At 48.5% G+C, this 21,709-nt stretch overlaps 1 protein-coding gene across 1 annotated transcript in view; it reads left to right on the forward strand.

The window, feature by feature from the left end:
* Positions 1 to 21,709, forward strand: part of LOC132571772 (uncharacterized) — a 165,207-nt gene that overhangs the window by 14,018 nt on the left and 129,480 nt on the right. The window contains exons 5-10 of the mRNA XM_060238564.1: positions 701 to 1,907; positions 10,658 to 10,896; positions 12,575 to 12,765; positions 13,599 to 14,015; positions 19,299 to 19,694; positions 20,058 to 20,131. Of these exons, the coding sequence (XP_060094547.1) occupies positions 701 to 1,907; positions 10,658 to 10,896; positions 12,575 to 12,765; positions 13,599 to 14,015; positions 19,299 to 19,694; positions 20,058 to 20,131 (2,524 nt within the window). The remainder of the gene's footprint in view (positions 1 to 700; positions 1,908 to 10,657; positions 10,897 to 12,574; positions 12,766 to 13,598; positions 14,016 to 19,298; positions 19,695 to 20,057; positions 20,132 to 21,709) is intronic.

Here is a 21,709-nt window from a genome sequence, read left to right on the forward strand (position 1 = left end):
TGAGCTGGGGGCTAAAAAACTGTGAGATAACTCACACTAACTCAGCTTAGAGGGAACGCTGGTGCCAATATGGAATTTCTTTGGTTCAGACTCTCTAAACCAGAGATACTCACCCTGTGGCTCACAGAGAACCACAGTTGCTGTAAGCCAATTTACCGCAATCCTGTAGGGGTTTCAAGGTAAAAAAGACATTCAGAGGTGGTTTGTCATTGCCCATCTCTATGTAGCAGCCATGGATTTCCCAGGTGATTTCCCATCCAAGTACTAACCCTGCTTAGTTTCTGAGAATTTACAAGACCAGGTTAGCTTGGGTCACTCAGGTCAGGGCACATTTACAATTATCTTCAATCAGAATAATCATATTTACTTCCATCCCTGGCTTGAGGCCTGCAACTCAGGGAAGCTCACAGTTTACCTTTTCCTCCAATGGTGGCTTTTTCACGGTAGAAACCACGTGCCAAACACAATCCCCACTGGCCTTTCCAGGAATAGGGCAAGTGCCTCATTGGGGAACCGCGCTCAGAAGAACCACAAGTGGCCTGTCAAAAGCCACGTGTAATTCCCAAGCTTCTGAGTTAGTAGTGTTGCTCCAGATGGAATTAGGCCCCATGTTATACCTTCATTATTTAATCTCCCACGTGGGAGTTATTGTTTCTCTTCCTACCTCAATTAATATAAGCTTTTCTTTTCATCCCCGTAGATGATGGTCAGGTGAGCGAAAGTGAGGAGGCTCACCTTCCACAGGAAGGCTCTGAGCTGGAGGAACTAAATGAAGCATCCTTAGGAGAAGACAAGTGGGCCATTTCTCAGTTTGATGAGATGGGAGAGACATCCAGCAATCACCAGGCATCAGGCAAACTTGAGGGAAGCTACCAAAAGAAGAGAATGGACATTCCTGTTCCACCATACAAGGTGGACAGCTGGGAGCGGAAGGAACCCAGAATGCGGGCGAGAATCTACAACTATGGAGGACTGAAGATGTGTATGGACTGTGGGAAAACTTTCAAGCAGAGCTCTAGCCTGTACAGGCATAGGAGGCTCCATACTGGAGAGAAACCCTATGGCTGTCCAGAGTGTGGCAAAAGCTTCAGCCGGAAGTCTCACCTCATTGCCCATGAGAGGACTCACACAGGAGAGAAACCCTATAACTGTGCAGAATGTGGTAAAAGCTTCAGCCGAAAGTCTCACCTTACTACGCATGAGAGAATTCACACAGGAGAGAAGCCCTATAAATGTGGAGAGTGTGGGAAATGTTTCAGTCAGAGTTCAGCCCTTGTGGCGCACGAAAGATCCCATACTGGTGAGAAGCCATTTGTATGTCTGGATTGTGGGAAGAACTTCCATCGGCGGTCAGGCCTTTCAGCACATGAGAGGACTCACACAGGAGAGAAACCATATAGATGCACAGAGTGTGGGAAGAGTTTTAGTCAAAGCTCAGGACTTCTGGCCCATGAGAGAACCCACACAGGAGAAAAACCATATCGGTGCACAGAGTGTGGGAAAAGCTTTTGTGAACGCACAGCTCTTGTTAGACATTTGAGAACCCACACAGGGGAGAAACCATATACATGCACAGAGTGTGGGAAAAGCTTCAGTCAGAGCTCAGGCCTTTTGGCACATGAGAGGACTCACACCGGAGAAAAACCTTACAAATGCTCAGACTGTGGGAAAAGCTTCGGCCACCGCTCTGACCTTCTCAGACATCAGAGAATCCTGAAAAGAGGAAAGCCATACAAATGCTCTGAGTGTGGGAAATGTTTTGGCCGGGGCTCTGACCTCCTCCAGCATCAACAAATCCACACTGGGGAGAAACCATATAAATGCACTTATTGTGGGAAGTGTTTCAGTTGGCGATCAAACCTTATTAAGCATGAGAGAATCCACACAAGAGTGAAAAAGTGCAAATGAGCTGTTTGAGTGCAGAAGTCACAGATGGTGCTCACATCTGCTGATAGAGGAGAACCCACACAGGAGAGCCATTGTGCAAGAGCTCAGATAGTGGGAAATGACCTGTGGTCAGAGATTGCTCCATATGATGTATCTATAAACAGAAGCATGTGGGAGCAATAATTTTTTCCTGACTACAGGTGCAGGTTTGGGTCTTGTGCCACTAATGACCGGATAATTTTGCTGGAGAAAGAATTTCTGAACTTTTCCATCAGGGGTTGAATCTTCCGCTCCACATAGTAACCACCAGAGAATCTAATGCAATTTCAGAGGCAAATGGCCATAGAATTACAGAGCTGGTAGTAACTGTCATTGGTCATCTAGCCCTTTGCAGCAGCTAAAAATACTTTTAAAATTATATTTAAAACCTAGCCTAGTAATGTTGATGCATTGTATTTTAATAAGGATAGTGGAGTTAATTCTGCTATGCGCCTGCATTTTTTGGGAACTTTTCTCACTGTCCATAGTCCAGCCTCATGTTTTTTTTATGGTGCCATTTCCTGATTTGGAAAAAACCAAACTAATGAAATAGATAGGAAGGAGAAGGAAATCTGATGTTCTAGAAGCATGATAGATAGAATCAATTGTATGCTCTGTGCCCCTTCCCCAAGATAAGGCTACAGTGAACACATATATAATCTGTGTACAGTGTACATTTGATTTTTCTTTATACATGCATTGAGTGATTCTCACATCACATTCAATGAGTGATTGGAACCACACATTTATGCAGGTTCTGGTTCCTGATTTGTATAGTGAATGCACATTGGCTCTTCCTTACAAACAAATGTATGCAGGATGTATGTGCATTCACAGTAACATGTGAATGGGGCTTGTGATAAGCCCTCGTACCAAAGCCCTGATTGAGGAAGGAACTTTATGATATTAAACCTTCCAGTCCCCAGTAGCCACATATTCTCAGGAGGAGCTGGAACCAAGGTCTGTTGCCTATTGCTATCTGTACCTTGTGTTACTATTCCTTGGCAGAGTTTATGTGCAACTTTTAGCCCAGGAATGAAGTCAGACATCCTCTTCTCTAGAATCTCAGGCAGAAAAAGTTCTTTCCTAACACTAGAGATCAAACTTGGGGGGGGGGGGGCTTTCTGCATGTAAAGCAAGTGTTTCTACTGGTTTTGGACAGAGAGATGTCTTTCCCAGCCTAAGATTTTTTGACATTGGTAATTCCAGGGATTGAACCTAGAACTTTCTGCATGCAAAACGGGCTCTAACCACTGAACCACAGGCCCTTCCTGCAGCTGGGTTGATGGAGAGTCATGGAGTATACTGTAAAACTGCCATACTAGTTAACCATGTGAGCATCCAGGAGGGGAAAGAAATGAAAGTGACATGCTTGTTTCTATGGCCAGGTAGGAAAATGAGTATATAAGAAGTCCAACTGAATCAGAGCAATGGTCCATCTAGTCCAGCATCCTGTCTCACTCAGTGGTCAATCAGTTCCTCTGGATGGCCAATAGCGTTGCCAGGTCTGTGTTGGGAATTGCCTGGATACTTTAAGAGCGGATCCAGGAGCAGGTGGGGTTTGGGGAGGGTGGGGCCTCAGCATAGTACAATGCCATAGAGGCCACTCTTCAAAGCATCCATTTGCTCCAGGGAAGCTGATCTCTGCCAGCTGGAGATCAGTTGTAAAAGCAGGACATCTCCAGGCCCCACCTCAGCACAGAGCCTGAGGCCTTCCCCTGGTGTTGCCTCCTGGCTCCGGGATTTAGAGGATTAGTGCCTCTGAATGTGGAGGTTCCCCTCAGCCACCATGGCTAGTTGCCATTGATAGACTTATCCTTCATCAATCTGTCTAATCCCCTTTTAAAGATGTTTACTCCCGTGGCAACAAACTGGGCCATAAAATGCTTTTTCATGCACCTATTATTTAGACCAGCGTTTTTGTCTGTTTGAATGCTATTCTCATTCCAGGGCTAATATGCAAATGAGTTCCTGCTTGTACTAAAAGCCCATGTGAAACAATGATGACAACAGGGGTGTGGCCTAGTATTCAAATGAGTTCCCGCTGAGCTTTTTCTACCACCACCACTCCCAGTTCAGTAGGCCCAGGCTGCTCCCTGGGAGTGCATCATTCCAGAAGCGTGGGGAAATATGGGGTAGATTATGAGAGAAGGGGGGTAGATTGAGTAAGAAGGGATAGGGGGCAAATGGGATGGGGGTAGATTGCTTTCCATCTCCTCCCCACTCCCTTCAGCCTAGGAAAAGGGCAGTCTTGCTCTGCAGTGGGGACCAAAGCAGCTTACATAATTTTCCTCTCCTCCTTTTGATCCACACAACAACCCTGTGAGGTAAGTTAGGCTGAAAATATGTGGGTGGTCCAAAATCACCCAGTCAGCTTCTGCAACAGGAACCTGGGTCTGGCAGACCCTGCTCTGAAACACTGACTGCCATGTCATAGTGGCTGTCATAGGGGGGCTGCTGCTGAACAGAAGCAAGCAGCCGGACCTAGTTAAGTCATGCCAGTCAGGTGGCATCAAGTTGCCCAGAGGTGCTGCCAGACCTAGGAGTAGAAATCCTCCAGGTGGAGGCAAAAGATCTCCTGGTATCACAACTGAAATCCAGACAATAGATCTCTTTCCCCCCAGAGAAAATAAGTGCTTTGGAGGGTGGACTGTATATTATATTGATCTGGTGGCTTCCATAGACTCTACCACAAAATCTCCAGGATTTTCCCAACCAGGAGCAGACAACCCTAGTCAGGACTTTCCCTCAAGGGACAAAATAGGCCTGAAAAGGCCCTCCCCTACCCTTTAACTATAGAACCAAGCTTGGTTGTAGGCAGGGGTTGTTTTGTAGAAAAATAGGTGGTGGAGCTCATCCAGGGCTTGTTATACAGCTGCACCTACTATTCAGTGGACAAGATAGGTAGGTGGGGAGGAGAAGGGGGAACCCTCAGAAAGGTTCAAGACCTGCGCTCCTGTGAGCTCCTGTTGAATTCAAGTCCTGGTTGTAGGGTTGCCAAGTCCAACTCAGATAATACCTGGGGACTTTGGGGTGGACTTGGGAGACTTTGGGGGTGGAGCCAGGAGACTTTTCCATTCCTCCAAAAAGCATGAATAAAAATACAGCAGTGCAGTTCCCCTGAATACAGTCTTCATTTTCCTGTACCCCAGAAGATGGCTGCACTTCCACTAAATGAAAGTGAACATGCACACACACACACACACACTCTGACAAAGCAGCCAAATAAACACAGCATGCACATACTTTTGTGATCTCACTGGGGCAACTGACTCACTGGAGCTGCTAAATATAACCATCAGGTATTTCAACCAGCCCGTTCAGACTAACAGGAAAACAAAAGCAGAGCAGCCTAAGGGGTGGAGTATTACTCCAAGCAAACAGAGGGACTCCGCTGCTTTTCTTCCTTTTATACACTCATCAGGAAGACCCAAGAGCCCTCAGCCAACTGAAAGATGGCTTTCTGTGGCAGTTTCTCTCCTCCCTCTGTCTCCTCTATGAAGCAGTGCCTCAGTCCTCAGCCAATGGAAGACAAAAGACCTTGGTTGATGGTTTGATGGGCCAAAGGTTTACGCAGCACAGTCCCAACCACTCAGGGTGCTCCATTTTGCCACCATGAAAGGACTTTTATTGTATAAAGAATATAGCGCAGAGCTCCATGAGTGGCTATTAGCCAGCCACAAGGCATAGAGGGAGTGCTATGTTTCAGGCACTGGTGCTCTGACTTCTTGGTGCTTGGGGCACAACAGTGGGAGGGCTTCTGGAGTTCTATCCCCAGTGGTGGATCTGATGGCACCTGGGTTTGGGCTGCTGTGTGACATGGAGTTTAAGAATGAATGGGCCATTGCCCTGATCCAACATGGCTTCTCTTATGTTCTTACTGCTTCTCAACATTAAATGCTTACTTCATCTGTTTGAACTGAAAGCCACCAACCGACCCAGCTTCAACAGCAATAGCAAAAAAATGCAGGAGACCAGTGTTTTAATAAATAAAAAGAATTCTCCATTGGAATTGTTTTAAATCTTAAAGATTTCAGCTTTTGTGTACCTGGAGAGTGTGTGCACATGAAAACTTATATCCAGAATTAAACTTTGTTGTCTTAAAGGTGCCACTAGACTCAAAGAGGCAGACACTGGGGCCAGGCTGTACCACAAAACAGTGTTTGGACCACCCCAAGTGACACATCCCCATCTCGGGACACTGTCCCCTTCAAGAAGACATGCAGTGCTGCCCAGTTCAAACACTGCTTCCGGCGCCACAAGCTTCCAATTGGGGTGGCACCTAGAAGCCTGTATTTCAAAGGAGATTTGAATAAGGAATTATTTTGATTGCTTGCCCTCTACACCTCAAAAAGCAATATGGACCACCACATGCCATATACCCCTACATTTAGGGAACTCTGCCCTTCGAGAGGACATGTGCTGCTTCATGGTCCAATGAGCACCCCTTTCTGCTGTGATTTGTTCACAATATAGCACTAGTCTTCATGTTCTCTAAGTGAAGTTGTTCAGAAAAACAGCTGTCTATTTTAAAGCACCCAGTAATGGCATTTTGTTACGGGACTACCACTTAATCTGTCATGATATATTAGATTTTGAGAAGGATGAGGTGAGGGTATGCTTCTGACATCTTGATGAGGTATTCAGGAACTATTGAAAGAGGCAGATTTCTTCCTATGTTTCAGTTCCAAATATTGGAACAGAGAAGGTGAAACTCAAAAGCTAACAGTCTGAGTAAAGAAAGCCAGTGTTGTGTAGTGGTTACACTGTCAGACTAGGATCTGGGAGACCCAGGTTCGCATCCCCACTCTTCCATAGATGCTTCCTGGGTGCTCTCAGGCCTGCAACACATTCTCAGCCTAACGAATCCCTCACAGAATTGTTGTAAGGATAAAATAGAGGAGAGGGGAATGATGCAATCCACTTTGGGTCCTTACTGGGGAGAAAGCTGAAGTATAAATGAAATAAATGAAGAGGTTTAAAAAAAAAAACCCCTTCCCATTGGTTCTGGCCCCTGATTTCTGCATATATTTCGATACCTTTAGTTTTGCTTTGAGAGCCAGTTTGGTGTAGTGATGAAGTGTGCGGACTCTTATCTGGGAAAACCGGGTTTGATTCCTCCCTCCTCCACTTGCACCTGCTGGAATGGCCTTGGGTCAGCCATAGCTTTCGTAGGAGTTGTCCTTGAAAGGGCAGCTGCTGTAAGAGCTCTCTCAGCTAGGGGTGTGCATTTGCTTTGGCGGAACCGAATACACCCCTGAAAAACAGCTGATTCGGCTGTATTAAAGCAGTATAGAGCCGAATTAGATTCTCTGATCTGATTCAGAGCCATATACTGCAGCCAGGAATTGCTGCTGAAATACGGCAGCCATTTGGCCCCATTATACCCTAAGGGTCATTGAAATCAATAGCAAAATAGGATATAATGAAGTGCAGCTGGGGGGGCAGGGGTTTTGAGGTAGAGGCTCTAAATTTTCAGGGAAGCTTCAGGAGTCACTCTCCTACAGAACCCCAAAGTTTCAAAAAGATTGGACCAAAGGGTCCAATTCTGTGGGCACCCAAAGAGGGTGCCCCTATCTCTTCATTATTCCCTACGGGCCACTGAAGCCAATGACAAAACAGGATATAATGAAGTGCGGCTGGAGGGGAGGGGGATTGAGGTAGAGGCCCCAAATTTGCAGGGCAGCTGCAAGGGCTGCATCTTCGCTACATAACCCCCAAGATTTGACCAGGGGTTCCCATTCTAGAGGCACCCCAAAAGGCTCATTTCTCCCAAAGGTGGGGAAAGAGCAATCCATCAGTTTTCACACTGTAATAACTGTAAAAAATGATTGTTGATTTATGAATGGAAGACTCCCTCAAAAAGCAAAATCAAACTTGACCACTGTAGCAACCCCCTCTCTTTTTTGCAAAAAGAAACCCACCCCTAAGAAGGAAGAAGAGGAGTGTGCTTGCAGTTAGGGTTGCCAATGAATAAGAAGCCAAATTATTCAAACACAGTCCTCAAGAAAACCTTTCCAGGTGCCTCTTAAAAGTTGAAAGCGAGGGGGCAAGAAACATCTTTGTGCAGAGGACATTCCCTAACCTTGGGGGCTGCCACCCAAAAGGTCCTCTCTAGTGTGCCCAGCGGATGAAATTGCTTGATTAGAGGGACTGTCCAAAAGTCAGTCTTGTGGCTGGCTGTTTTAAAATAATATACCCATTTTTACCCAGGCAGATCTTCAAGGCTTGGCATGCCCACCAGATCCAACCCCAAACGGTTCCCAGGGAGCGGTGTTTGATTGAGGGGGAGAGGAGAGATCCATTTTCATTGGAACTTCAGAGGGTCCCACCGGTTCCACTCTGGATGTCTTCAATACTAGTCTGAGCGGATTTTGAAGCCAAGGGCCAGGGTTTCAAAGGAACTAATTGATAAAGAACTCAGGAATTCCGAAAGTATCTTTGGAATTGAACCCCAAATTTAGACCAGTCGGAGGAGGGCACAAGGACACAGGATGGCATCTGATCAGAAGGAAATAGCCAAAGAAGAGACTGCTAAGGTGAAGGTCCGTGGATTGGTGCTACCGGTGTGAGATCAAGAGAAGATGAACTGCTTTGAAGGGGAAACGCTAGGGGCCTACTGGCCTACCCTTTGGCAGACCACTTAATACACCTCCAGCTAGGGTTGCCAAGTCCAATTTAAGAAATACCTGGGGACTTTGGGGGAGGAGCCAGGAGACATTAGGGGTGGAGCCAGGAACAAGGGTGTGACAAGCATAACTGAACTCCAAGGGAGTTCTGGCCATCACATTTAAAGAGACAGAACACTTTTCCAATGCCTTCCTTCCATAGAAAATAATGAAGGATAGGGGCACCTTCTTTTGGGGCTCATAGAATTGGACCCCCTGGTCCAATCTTTTTGAAATTTGGAGGGTATTTTGGGGAGAGGTACTAGATGCTGTGCTGAAAATTTGGCGCCTCTACCTCAAAAAACAGCCCCCCCCCCAGAGTCCCAGATACCCACGGATCAATTCTCCATTATTTTCTATGGGAATAAATCTCCATAGGGAATAACAGAGTTCCCAGCAGACATTTCCCTCCCCTCCCCCGCTTTCTGACGACCCTGAAGCGGGGGGGAGGGCCTCCAAACCGGGGGATCTCCTGCCCCCACCTGGAGATTGGCAACCCTGCCTCCAGCTCCCTTGATCAGGGAAAGCATTTACAGCTCTCTAATGAGGCTTGTTCCTTCCTCCTCCTTCTCTTTCTCTAGCCAATCCAGCTTGCCGGAATGCCCCTGTAGTTTTGCTGCAATGTGACCCTTAGGAGACAGGGAGTGCACCTTTTTGTGACATGCCTCAAGCTGTAGCCATGGAAACTGCCTGGATCAGTAAGCCTACAAGTGGCTACCAGCCATGATGAGTAAACAGATTCTAATATGCAAATGAGTGCCTGCTGGGGGGTTTTCTACAAAAAGTCCTGTGTGAAACAATGGTGATGTAATGAAATGTGGCCTATTTGGCCAATGGGTTCCTGCTGGGTCTTTTCTACCAAAAAAGCCCTGTGTCCCTTAATAAAGCCATGCTTGGTAATGCTACCAAAGGCTACCAAGGGACCTGTTGTAGTATAGAAATGGAGCTGCTCTTGGGAACCCTTTGAAGGCAAAAAAGAGGATGAGGAAATTAAGACTGTATTCAGGTGAACTACACGGCTGTATTTTTATTTATTTATTTATTTTAGGGAGTGGGAAAGTGTAGTGTATTGTGTTGAAACCTAACACCACGCGGCCACGCAGCAGAGGTGACTGGGGGGGAAGTCCCCAGGCGACTCCACGTAGCGCGCGGAAGGCCCCGCCAATTACCATCAGTGGCGGGAAGTTTGACTGGCCAGGATTGGACTGGCCAGCTTGGGAGGTTGTTCCGGGTACATGTATATAAAGCGGGTCCCGGCCACGTGTTCTCTGTTCTGTTCTGTGATGCGCTAGTAATAAATCAAGTTGCCTTCTCCACGTCTCGTCTCCAAGAACATCACACTGGTGACGAGGATGGGATGCAGCTAGGAAGGTTTTCCCCTGGGGGAAGCTGCTAACCTGGCTGGGGACGAGGAAGGCGCAGAACCGCAAGGAACCGAGATGCCCGCCACCATGGCAAACTCCAGTGTAACAACGGGCCACCTTGCAGAGTTCAACCCGGCCCACCCGGAGAGGTGGGAGACGTACACCAAACGGGTCGAATGCTACCTGAGGGCCAACATGATCACAGACGACAACCAGATGAAGGGCGTCCTGTTGAGCGTCTGTGGGGAAGAGACCTTCGAGATCGCACGCGGCCTCTCCGCTCCGGCGAAGCTGACCGAGAGGACGTACGGGGAGGTCGTCAGACTCCTCACGGGCCACTTCTCGCCCCAACCGTCCATCATCGCCCGCCGATTCCTCTTCCACAAGAGGGATCAGAAGACTGGGGAGACGGCGGCAGTCTACCTGGCTGCTCTCCACCAGATCGCAGGGAACTGCAGTTTTGACAAGCGGGAGGAGACCCTGCGGGACCGTTTCATCTGGGGCCTCCGCGACGAAAGATTGCGACAAAAGCTCTTCGCCAAGAAGAGCTCACCCTCCAACAAGCCTTCAACGAGGCGACAGCTTTCGAGAGGGCCACCAAGGCATACAGCCAGCCACGTGGCGAGGCGGTCCACCATGACGAGATGGTGCTGGCTGACCAAGAGGACGAAGAGGTGTTCCAGCTGCGGTGGCCACAAGGAGCAGACCCGAGAGCCACCCCAAGACTACGAGCACCGGACAAGCCCTCTACCACCTGATGCGCAAGCTGCGGCGACCCCCACGAGAGGCGGGACTGCCCGTACCGCAACTTGGACTGCCGAAGCTGCGGGAAAACGGGCCACATCGCGCGGGCTTGTCGGGCCAAGACCGGCCGCAGGAGACAGACCACCCACCACGAGTCGACGGAGACCCACACAACTGCGTCAACAAGCCTGCAGGTACTGAACTTGCCCCTCGCAGCCCCCGACAAGGTCAAAATGTCGATCCGCATCGAGGGGGTTCCGTGCCTCATGGAAGTGGACTCGGGTTCCTCCATCTCCATAATCTCGGAGGAAACCCTAAGGAAACTGTGCCCCCGCCGCCACCTCCAACTGAGGCCAGTGGATTTTATCCTGCGGGACTTCCAAAAAAACCCGGTACATGTGGCAGGGTGGGCCCGGGTGCGGGTAGAGAGAGGGGCTTTTAAGGGACCACTGGACATTCTGGTGGTCAAGCGTCAACTAACCACCCTGCTGGGGCTGGCCTGCTTCTGACCACTGGGGATCCGGTTGGAGGGGGTGGAACAAGTACAAACAAGTGGGTTTGGGGATGTGTGCAGCGAGTTCCCCGCAGTTTTCGACGGGTCCCTGGGGAGCTACAAAGGGCCACCCATCTCCCTACCGCTCGATCCCACGGTCAGGCCAATCCGGCTCAAGGCGAGGAGGGTCCCGTTTGCCTTGAAACCTAAAATTGAGGCGGAACTGGACCGCCTCACAGCCCAGGGAGTCTTAGAACCAGTGGCTTACGCGGCGTGGGAAACCCCCATCGTTACCCCGGTTAAGCCAAATGGAGACGTGCGGATTTGTGCAGACTACAAGTGCACAATCAACAAGGCACTCCAAGACAACCCCTACCCCGTCCCGGTGGTCAGCCACATACTGGCAGCCCTGGCCGGGTCCAAGATTTTTGGGAAGCTGGATCTGGCACAAGCCTACCAGCAGCTACCTGTAGACGCCAAAACGGCCGAGGCCCAGACAATAGTGACACACCAGGGAGCCTTCAGGGTGCGGAGGCTACAATTTGGGGTCAGCGTAGCCCCGGGGATCTTTCAGAGCATAATGGACTCTCTTCTTAAAGGGATCCCCGGAGTCCAACCATTTTTCGATGATGTTTTAATCGCTGCCCCGGACCCCAAGGAGTTCAGCAGCCGCCTAAGGGAAGTACTATGCTGTTTCCAAGCGGCAGGGCTGAAGGTCAAGAGAGAAAAATGCTTGCTGGGAGTACCGCGGGTGGAGTTCCTGGGGTTTGCAGTGGACGCGGCAGGGATTCACCCGACAGAAGACAAAACCAGAGCCATCGTACAAGCCCCGGCCCCCACATGCAAGGCAGAATTACAAAGCTTCTTAGGATTGCTGAATTTCTATCACGCGTTCTTGCCACACAAAGCGGCCATTGCGGAACCACTCCACCGGCTGCTGGACAAACAAGCCCCTTGGGTGTGGGGCAAGTGACAAGCCGCCGCGTTCCAGGTGGTGAAGGACCTCTTGGTCTCAAACGCTGTGCTCCACCACTTCGACGAAGCCCTACCGCTGATTTTGGTGTGCGACGCCTCTCCATACGGGGTGGGCGCAGTCCTGGGGCACCAACTCCCGGATGGGAGAGAGGTTCCTGTGGCGTATTACTCAAGGACCCTGACCCCCGCCAAGCGCAATTACGCACAGATCGATAAGGGGACTCTGGCAATCGTGGCGGGGGTGCACAAATTTAATGATTATTTATATGGGCGGCGTTTCACCATTGCCACTGACCACAAGCCACTCCTAGGTCTCCTCACGCCAGATCGCCAGACCCCACAAATCCTGTCCCAGCGGGTATTGAGGTGGAACCAATTTTTAAATTCATATACATACGCCCTAGTACATCGCCCAGGCAAAGCCATGGGCCACGCAGACACGCTTAGCCGCCTGCCGCTTCCCTCGACTGACCCCGACCCAGCCCCAGCCCACATGGTGATGCTAATAGAGTCGCTGCCCGAGCGGCCCCTACACGCCGAGGAGGTGGCTCAGGCTACGGGCAAGGACCGAATCCTTGCGAGAGTTCAGGACTGGGTGGGAAGGGGATGGCCAATGGGTAAGGTAGACAGGGAATTCCAACCCTACACGACCCGCAATGACGAGCTATCCTCACACAAGGGGTGCATACTCTGGGGGAGCAGGGTGCTGGTGCCGCCCCCCATGCGCAAACAGGTCCTCGAGGCTCTACATGAAACCCACCCGGGGATAGTAAGAATGAAAGCACTGGCCCGCAGCTATGTATGGGGGCCGGGCATGGATGAGGAGATCGAGGGGTGGGTAAGAAGGTGCCAGCCTTGCCAGGAATCCCGCCCCGATCCGCCCAGCGCACCAGTCCATCGCTGGGAATCGAACCAGCGGCCGTGGTCCCGCCTGCACCTAGATTTTGCCGGGCCCTACCAGGGGCAGATTTTCTTCATACTAGTTGATGCTTACACAAAATGGCTCGAGGTGATCCCTGTAGCATCCACCTCCATGGCGGCTGCGGTCAAGGCCTTGAGGAGGGTTTTTAGCACACACGGGATCCCCGACACATTGGTGACAGACAACGGTACGGCTTTCACCTCCCAGGAATTCTGGGAGTTCATTGACCGGTACCTCATCCACCACATAAGGTCAGCCCCCTTCCACCCCGCCACCAACGGTCAGGCAGAGCGCATGGTGAGAACGACCAAAGAGGCCCTGGGTTGCATCGTACAAGGGGACTGGGACCACCGCCTGGCAGCCTTCCTGTTCCATAACAGAATCACCCCCAACATGGTAACAGGGTCCAGCCCCGCAGAGCTGCTCATGGGGAGGAAGCTAACAACCCGGCTCGACCGGCTCAACCCAGACAGGGCCACGGACCTCCGCGGCTCCCCCGAAATCAGGGAAGCGGTGCGGGGGTTCTTTCCGGGAGATCCACTGTTCGCGAAGAACTTTGCAAGTGGTCCAGAGTGGTGGTGAGGGTAACAGGGTCCCGGTCGTACGAGGTATCGACAGAAGGGGGGCAGATTCTAAGACGGCACATCGATCAGCTGCACTGCTGCACCGTGCCGGAGGAACCAACAGGGGCCGGGGAAGAGCCAACAACGGGCCCTCCAGATGCGGCCGCATTGGAACCGTCCCTGCCATCGTACGATCCCCCGAGACCGGCAGCGCCAGAGCAACCTGGGGAGCCAGACCGACAGCCATTGGAGGAGCCACCCCCAGGGGAGACGCCAGTCATGGGGGCTGCTGCGACACCACAAGCAACCCCTAGGCGATCAACGCGGGAGCGCCGGGCTCCCGCCTACCTGCAGGACTATGTACATTAACTAGGGGGGGGGGGAGGAGTGTAGTGTATTGTGTTGAAAACTAACACCACGCAGCCATGCAGCAGAGGCGACTGGGGGGAAGTCCCCAGGCGATTCCACGTAGAGCGCAGAAGGCCCCGCTAATTACCATCAGTGGTGGGAAGTTTGACTGGCCAGGATTGGACTGGCCAGCTTGGGAGGTTGTTCCGGGTACATGTATATAAAGCAGGTCCCAGCCACGTGTTCTCTGTTCTGTTCTGTGATGCGCTAGTAATAAATCAAGTTGCCTTCTCCACGACTCGTCTCCAAGAACATCACAGAAAGTCTCCAGGCTTCTCCTCCAAAGTCCCCAATTATTTCCTGAGTTGGACCTGGGAATCCTAGCATGATACAGGTTCCCTTTTTGTGCCCGTGTATGAATAAATTCCCATAGAAATTTGGGATAAACTGGTTTGTGCAAATAAGTGAGTAGACAATGCCAAGACAAAGCAGTGTGGATCTGTCCATTGTGATACACTACACATACAGTGGAATTTGTGTTAGCAAAATCAGTAAAGTGTCTGATAAATGTGAGGCTCAGCCCATATAGAGCAGAGCTGGGAGGGTAGATACAATATGTGCAATTTTCAAGGGGGGTGGAATAGTGCAATAAGCAGATTTCTCCTCTGATGCCAGTTGCATTATGGGTAGGGTTGCCATCCTATTATTCCAATTGTTCTCCAAACAACTGAGGTCAGTTCTCCTGGAGAAAATGGCAGCTTTGGAGGGTAAACACTATGGCATTGTACTCTGCTGTGCTCCATCCCCTCCTCAAACTCCAGCCCTAAAATCTCCAGGTATTTCCGAACCCAAAGCTGGCAACCCTGGTTATGGGTACTAGTATCTATTGGCTAGCGTCCATGCCAACACTGGCAAACGAAAAAACCAAAACCCACCATGAAAAGCAAAACAAAGCACTATAACAATATGGCTGTGTGATGATTTTTTAGATTTTTATAATTTTGTATATAATAACTGCACCCTAGAAAAAATATCTTTCCTACCAATATAGCCCAAGAGTATACAAATGGCCTTTTTCAAAACCACACTGCTATTATATACAACCATGACTCCAAACAAATGCAAAAGCACATACTGTCCCAGTCCTGGTGCATAATGTCCATATATTGCTCATATATTGATCTTACAGTCACCTAGGATTGCCAAGTTGATGTTGGAAAATACCTGGAGACTTTGGGGTGGATCTGGGAAATGGTGGGGTTTGGAGTGGGGGAGGGTCCTCCGCATGGTACAGTGCCACTGAGTCCACCCTTCAAAGCAGCCATTTCTCCAGGGGAGCTGATCTCTGCAGATGGAGATCTGTAAAAGCAGGTGATCTCCAGGCCCCACCTGGAGGCTGGCAACCCTATTTTTCTCACTTCTTCATGGCTTCTGTTCCTAGTCTCAGTCTCCTTCTGATTTCTGGGTTGCAGTCTCCCCTTCGGTTGATGATTGAACCAAGAAAGAAACAATCTCAAACAATTTCATTTTCTTCATTATCAACCTTAAGGTTGTATGATTCCCCAGCAGTGTCCCCTCTAAACTGAGTTAGTGTGAGCTAGCTCACAATTTTTTAGCCTCCACCTCACACATTTTTGTCTTAGCTCAGGAATCAGGGCCCCAGAGCAAACTAATTTATGCAGTAGTCAAACCCTTTGTTCACAACTTTAATGCCGTTAGTTCACAAAGTAGAATTTTTGCTCTAAAGACTCCATAGCTTAGAAGAAGTGTTGTTCCCTAGTAATTACCGTACTTTTGTCTTCTTGATGTTCTAGTTCCTACTTTGGCATTTTCTCCTTTAGTCTTCATCAGTAGTCATTTCAAGTTTTCATTATTTTATGCCAGTAATGTGATGTCATCTGCATATCTCATATTGTCAGGCCTCGTTTTGGCCAGGAGCTCACAGGAGTGGAGCTCCAGAACCTCTAAAGTTTATTGCGCTTTCTTTCTTAACCCCCCCACCACCACCAAAAAAAACCCCTGCTTCTGGGCTCCATTGTTCAACCCCCCTGAGAGAATTTTGCTAAACTCTAAGATGTGACAAACTTTTAATATTTTCCCCCACACAAAAAAATGGGAAAGTAACCAAAACATATAGAGCAGACTGATGGAAATCTTCATCATGCCACTGGGGCCACACAGGAGACAGTAATTTAAAAAGTATAATGGGAGTCAGGTTTAATTAGGACAATTGTAAATCAAGAAGCATTTTAGATGCTGAGCGATAGAATTTAGTCCACCTTCCGGTGATGTCAGGGATGTGTGGCATATGTAAATGTTGTGCTAATGAGTTCCAACACCTCTTTTTCTACAAAATATTGTTAATGTCCCCTATACCAATTTTAACTCCACTTTCATCTAAATCTAATCCAGCTTTCCTTAATGATATGTTCTGAATATAGATTGAACCAATAGGGAGATTAAATACTTCCTTGTCTGACACCTTAGCCATTGAAAAACAGTTTCTCCATATTCTGTTTTAACAGAACTTTTCCAGAGCACAGGTCATACATCAAATCAGATGCTGTGGTGCATGTGTACATTCATATACCCTTCTTTTAAAAGAAAGTTGAAAAACTGAACAACATTTATTTAAGATATTGAGAGCTGGCTCCTTTGGCCAGCCCAATGATTTATTGAATAGCATGTTACCACCAATTCCAAACCAGGCTTGTTGGTTTGCTTATACTACTTATTGTATGCCTTTCTTGCTGAGACTCAAAGGAAATTACACATTTTACACCTATACATAACAACAACAAGCGACCAACAGTGACTAAAGCAGGGTTACAAATTAGAGAGCCATGCATTAAAAATTAGAGAGCCATGCATTAAAAATTATATAGTATACACCAGGGGTGGCCAAATTGCAGCTTGGGAGCCACATGGGGCTTTCATACATATTGTGTGGCTTTTGAAGCACCCCCAGCACATTGGCTGGCTTGGAAAAGGCATTTCTTTCTTTAAATCGCTTTTTCAGTCCTTCCACCTCTCTCTCCCTCCTCTCCCCACCTACCTTCCTTCCTTCCTTCCTTCCTTCCTTCCTTCCTTCCTTCCTTCCTTCCTTCCTTCCTTCCTTCCTTCCTTCCTTCCTTCCTTCCTTCCTTCCTTCCTTTCTTTCTTTCTTTCTTTCTTTCTTTCTTTCTTTCTTTCTTTCTTTCTTTCTTTCTTTCTTTCCCCTGATGTTCATGTCTTGCAGCTCTCAACCATCTAATATTTATTCTATGAGGCTCTTCCATTAAGCAGATTTGGCCTCCCCTGCTCTAGTTTCTCACCTGGCCAACAAAAATGATGGGAAGGAGAACTTGCTTGTCAAATATGCTAGCTGTTTGGCCTAACACTTAAGAGAAATTGCTAAGAGGATTGTTGCAGCTTGAAGAAGCTCATGCGAAACAAGGGTTTAGTACGACCTTGTCCTTGGAAACTTGGATTATTGGCTGCATCCTTGAACAGACATTAAGCATCTGGAGTACTACACCAGGATTTCATGGAATGAGATGGGAAGTTTTACCATAGGATGAAAAGAAAGACTCTTGGTGCTATTCCTTCCTTTTCTATTAAGGACTAAAAGTTATAGTTGTTTTGTAATTTATGATGGTGGAATTTGTGTTTATTTTTGTGGACCTTGTATAATTTAATAACAGAAGCTGGTTTTCACAGTAGGTTATGTACCTTTGATTTTTTTTGCTCAACTGGGGATTGGCAACCCTGATTCATGTTTGGAAATATACTATTTTTAAAAAATGCAGCTCATAGCTTTGCTTCAGTCACCTCAACAAATGATATTTGCAGCCACAGAGACATTATTAAAAGATTTTCTAATGATCATACTGGAATTTTCTGAAACTGTTCAATCTGCCCCTATCATCTCAGTGTTTTTCCTTGTTCTGGTCACTAAATGAAAGGTCTTTTAAAAACCTGAACTACCCATGTCTGAAGATAGCCTTATATTTGCTATAATGTGTGGTGAGAGGGGGGGGGGGGGGGAGGACTGCTTTCCTAAGATACTGTCTCATAAAGCTGAGATCTACTACTGTTTAGAGAGGAGTGAGTCAAAGTATGTTGACCTGACCCTGACAGATTATCTCTGGAGCAACTGAAGACTGGCAGTCCTCATGAAACCAGTTATAATTTAAATTATCCTCCAAATATCCATGTATGCCCATGCAGGCACTAGGCAAAAAAGAGATAATTAGTTTAGAAACTATGCTACTGCAGGATTTACAAGCAGCAGTCAGCTCTTTTTTCCAGAAGCAACCTGAGAAAGTTGTAGAGGGAAGGGAAAAGCATAAAGAGAGCAGAGAATTGGAGCAGAATGAGCGAGCAAAGGTTACTAATGGAAAATCCCCAGATGTCTACGCAGATGATCTCAGTGGCGACAGCTGCTTAGTGCATCCCACCCGAAAAATATCCCACTCCCTAAAATAAAACAGAAACATGCAAGGGAGGGGAGTTGTGTGCTCAGAAAGCAGCCAATACTCTGGAGCGCAACCAGACTGTTGATATATGTGAAGGATGGCTGAATGGATCCCTCCATTTCCTTCCCAGTCGACCTCACTTCCAGTTTAAAATCCAGAAAAGAGCTGCAAGAAAATAACCACAAAGGCCACAGTGAGGTAGAATAGGGGAAATAGAATTTAGTTCCCTTACTCCCTTTTTATTTAAAAATAGACTCTTCCCTTGCTTCAAGTCATCACTGGATGTGTACATATGAGTGGATCCCTTCTTCACTTTGACCCTTAATGTAGCCAGAAACAGTTATTGCTGTGAGTAGATTTGCTAGGCAGCGACCTCATTCATTTAGATCCCACCCTTCACCTCATGTACTTAGGGGTGATGTTTCAGGTTCTCCCCCTCATATCCTCACAGTGAACAAGGTAGTTTGAGAATGTGGCTGACCCATGGTCGCCCTTGCCCAAGTGAGGATTTGAACCCAGTTCTCTTCAAGTCGTAAAATCTCAAATCACTATACCACACTGGCTTTCACTTGGCAGCTGTTGAGTTTCCAGCCTAGGAACAAGAGCCAGGAATAAAAATGGAGGGACAAAGCCCAACAGGACACAAAGAAGAGGAGAAGTTGGAGCTACTTGGGAGAGACGCCTGTGCGGTCCAAACTGGAAGGGGGAGAGAGTATCTGAGAGCCCACAGGAAGTGAAACAGGAGGCTGAGGATGGGCCACAGCAGTGTTGGGAAGCCCAATGGCAGGAGCTCCTGAAGGCAGCAAAATCCCCTAAGACAGGATTCCAAAACCCACAGGCCCCTAAGCCCACACCAGGGAAGGACAGTAAGGAACTTGTGGCCTCCCTCAAGGGAATAACTCTGTCCAGCCAGCTCCTGACAGGGGACTGTGTGACAAAATCCCTCCCTAACTACGAAGCACAAGAAGCCTGCAACAGCCTGGATCTTCCTGTGAAAGTGAAGGAAGAAATTCTAGAGGATGAGGAGGAGAAACCTTTCAGCTCAGAGATCTGGCGCTTTCACTTCAGGCGGTTCTGCTACCAGAAGGCAGAGGGACCCCAGGAGGTCTTTAGCCATCTCCGAGAACTTTGTTACGAATGGTTGAAACCACAAAGCTGCACCAAAGAGCAGATCCTGGAGGTGCTGATCTTGGAGCAGTTCTTGAACATCTTTCCCTCGGAAATGCAGAGCTGGGTAAGGGAACATGACCCCAAGACCTGTGCCCAGGCAGTAGCCCTGGCGGAAAGATTTCTTACTGAGACTGCAAGAGGTTAAGAGAACAGAACCAAAGGTGAGTCACTGTAAAAAGCCCAAGGGGGGAAAGATCAGGGCAACTTCAATGCCAGTGCTGCACCTAAAAATAGTATACATTTATTTTATTTATTACTTTAGATTTCTATCCCACCCTCTCCACATGTAGACTCAAAGCAGATAACAGTCAATTCAAAAACAATTTTAAGGTTACAATTTAAAACAATAAAATAACAATTAAAATACTTTTTGTGGTACTGCTCATGTAGGGCTACATTGGCCCCTGCCTCTCTGACTGGGGTTCAGGTTTCTCCAAGGAGCTCAGAGTGGGCCTTCATGGCTCTCCCCTTGCCACTGTATCCTCACAACAACCCTGCGAGGTAGGTGGGGAAAGATTATATCACAGCCATAGTCTTTGTGTTCAACCACCCACATCTTTCTACATTCTGAATCTGTAGTACATAACACTGGGACTTCTTGTCCGATGTTTAAAGATCTTCATGTATATCAGGGGTGGCCAGCGGTAGCTCTCCAGATGTTTTTTGCCTACAACTTCCATCAGTCCTAGCCAGCATGGCCAATGGCTGGGGCTGATGGGAGTTGTAGGCAAAAAACATCTGGAGAGCTACCGTTGGCCACCCCAATGTATATGACTACAGCACAGAGTTGTCACCTGGAGATATGAGAAGGGCGGAGCCTGGGAAGATGGGGTTTGAGGAGGACAGGGTTTAATGTCAGCCAAAGCAGCCATTTTCTCCAGGAGAGCTGATCTTGGTCGTCCAGGGAACAATTGTGATAGTGGGAGATCTCCAGGTGTCAGCTGAAGGCTGACAACCCTATCACAGCAATCTGGTCAACAATCCAGTTAGGCAGGATGAAGGCTTTTTTGTAGCAGGAACTCCTTTGCATATTAGGACCCCCCCCCCCATGTCGCCAGTCCTCCAAGAGCTTACAGGGCTCTTATCACAGAGCCTACTGTAAGCTCCAGGAGGATTGGCTACATCAGGGGTGTGTGGCCTAAGATGCAAAGAAGTTCCTGCTACAAAAAAAGCCCTGGGCAGGACAGCGCTACTGCCTCCAGTCTGCAAGGGGTGAGGCAGAGTGGTTTGTCCACAATCACCAAGGGGTGGTGGGATTCAGCAGGTTCGCACCAGTTCTATGGAACCGTTACCTAAGAAGAAGAAGACCATAGACTTATACCCCGCCCTTCTCTCTGAATCAGAGACTCAGAGCGGTTTACAATCTCCTATATCTTCTCCCCCCACAACAGACACCCTGTGAGGTGGGTGGGGCTGGAGAGGACTCTCACAGCAGCTGCCCTTTCAAGGACAACCTCTGCCAGAGCTATGGCTGACCCAAGGCCATGCTAGCAGGTGCAAGTGGAGGAGGGGGAATCAAACCCGGTTCTCCCAGATAAGAGTCCGCACACTTAACCACTACGCCAAACTGGCTCTCCTAATGCGCTATCGGTTCTATAGAACCGTTTGTTGGTCGGGCACCCTCGGATCAACGGGGACTTTCCCCTCTAAGTGCCTAAAACTCACCAGTTTCTTTTCCCCACCAGACTGCAAAAAAGCCCAAGCGAACAAGTTAGACGTGCGCCCTGCCAGGAATTACGTCTCACTCCCTCCAGCTCCTTCCAGCTTCACCACTCCCAAGTGTGATTAAAACCCAGGCACCGAGGAAAAAGCAGCTCAAGCTAACCACTGCGGCGCCTTCTGGGACTCGTAGTCCTTGCGCTCGGTAGCGCAGCAGGCAGGAGGCTCGAAAGATTACCAGACCCGGCATGCCCCTCGGCAAAGAAGGGCTCCATTCGCTGGTGCACGCTCGCGGAGTCAGGAAGCCCCACCCACTTTCATTCCTGGAAGGATGAGTAGGCGAAGGTCTGTGGGCTGCAAACGCTTGTGGGGGCGTCGGGCTTGTTTGGTTTTTTTGTAAATGGCAGTCAAATTAGGTGA

The sequence above is a fragment of the Heteronotia binoei genome, chromosome 5 (genome assembly GCF_032191835.1).
Source record: "Heteronotia binoei isolate CCM8104 ecotype False Entrance Well chromosome 5, APGP_CSIRO_Hbin_v1, whole genome shotgun sequence".
In the NCBI taxonomy this organism is placed as follows: Eukaryota; Metazoa; Chordata; class Lepidosauria; order Squamata; family Gekkonidae; genus Heteronotia; species Heteronotia binoei.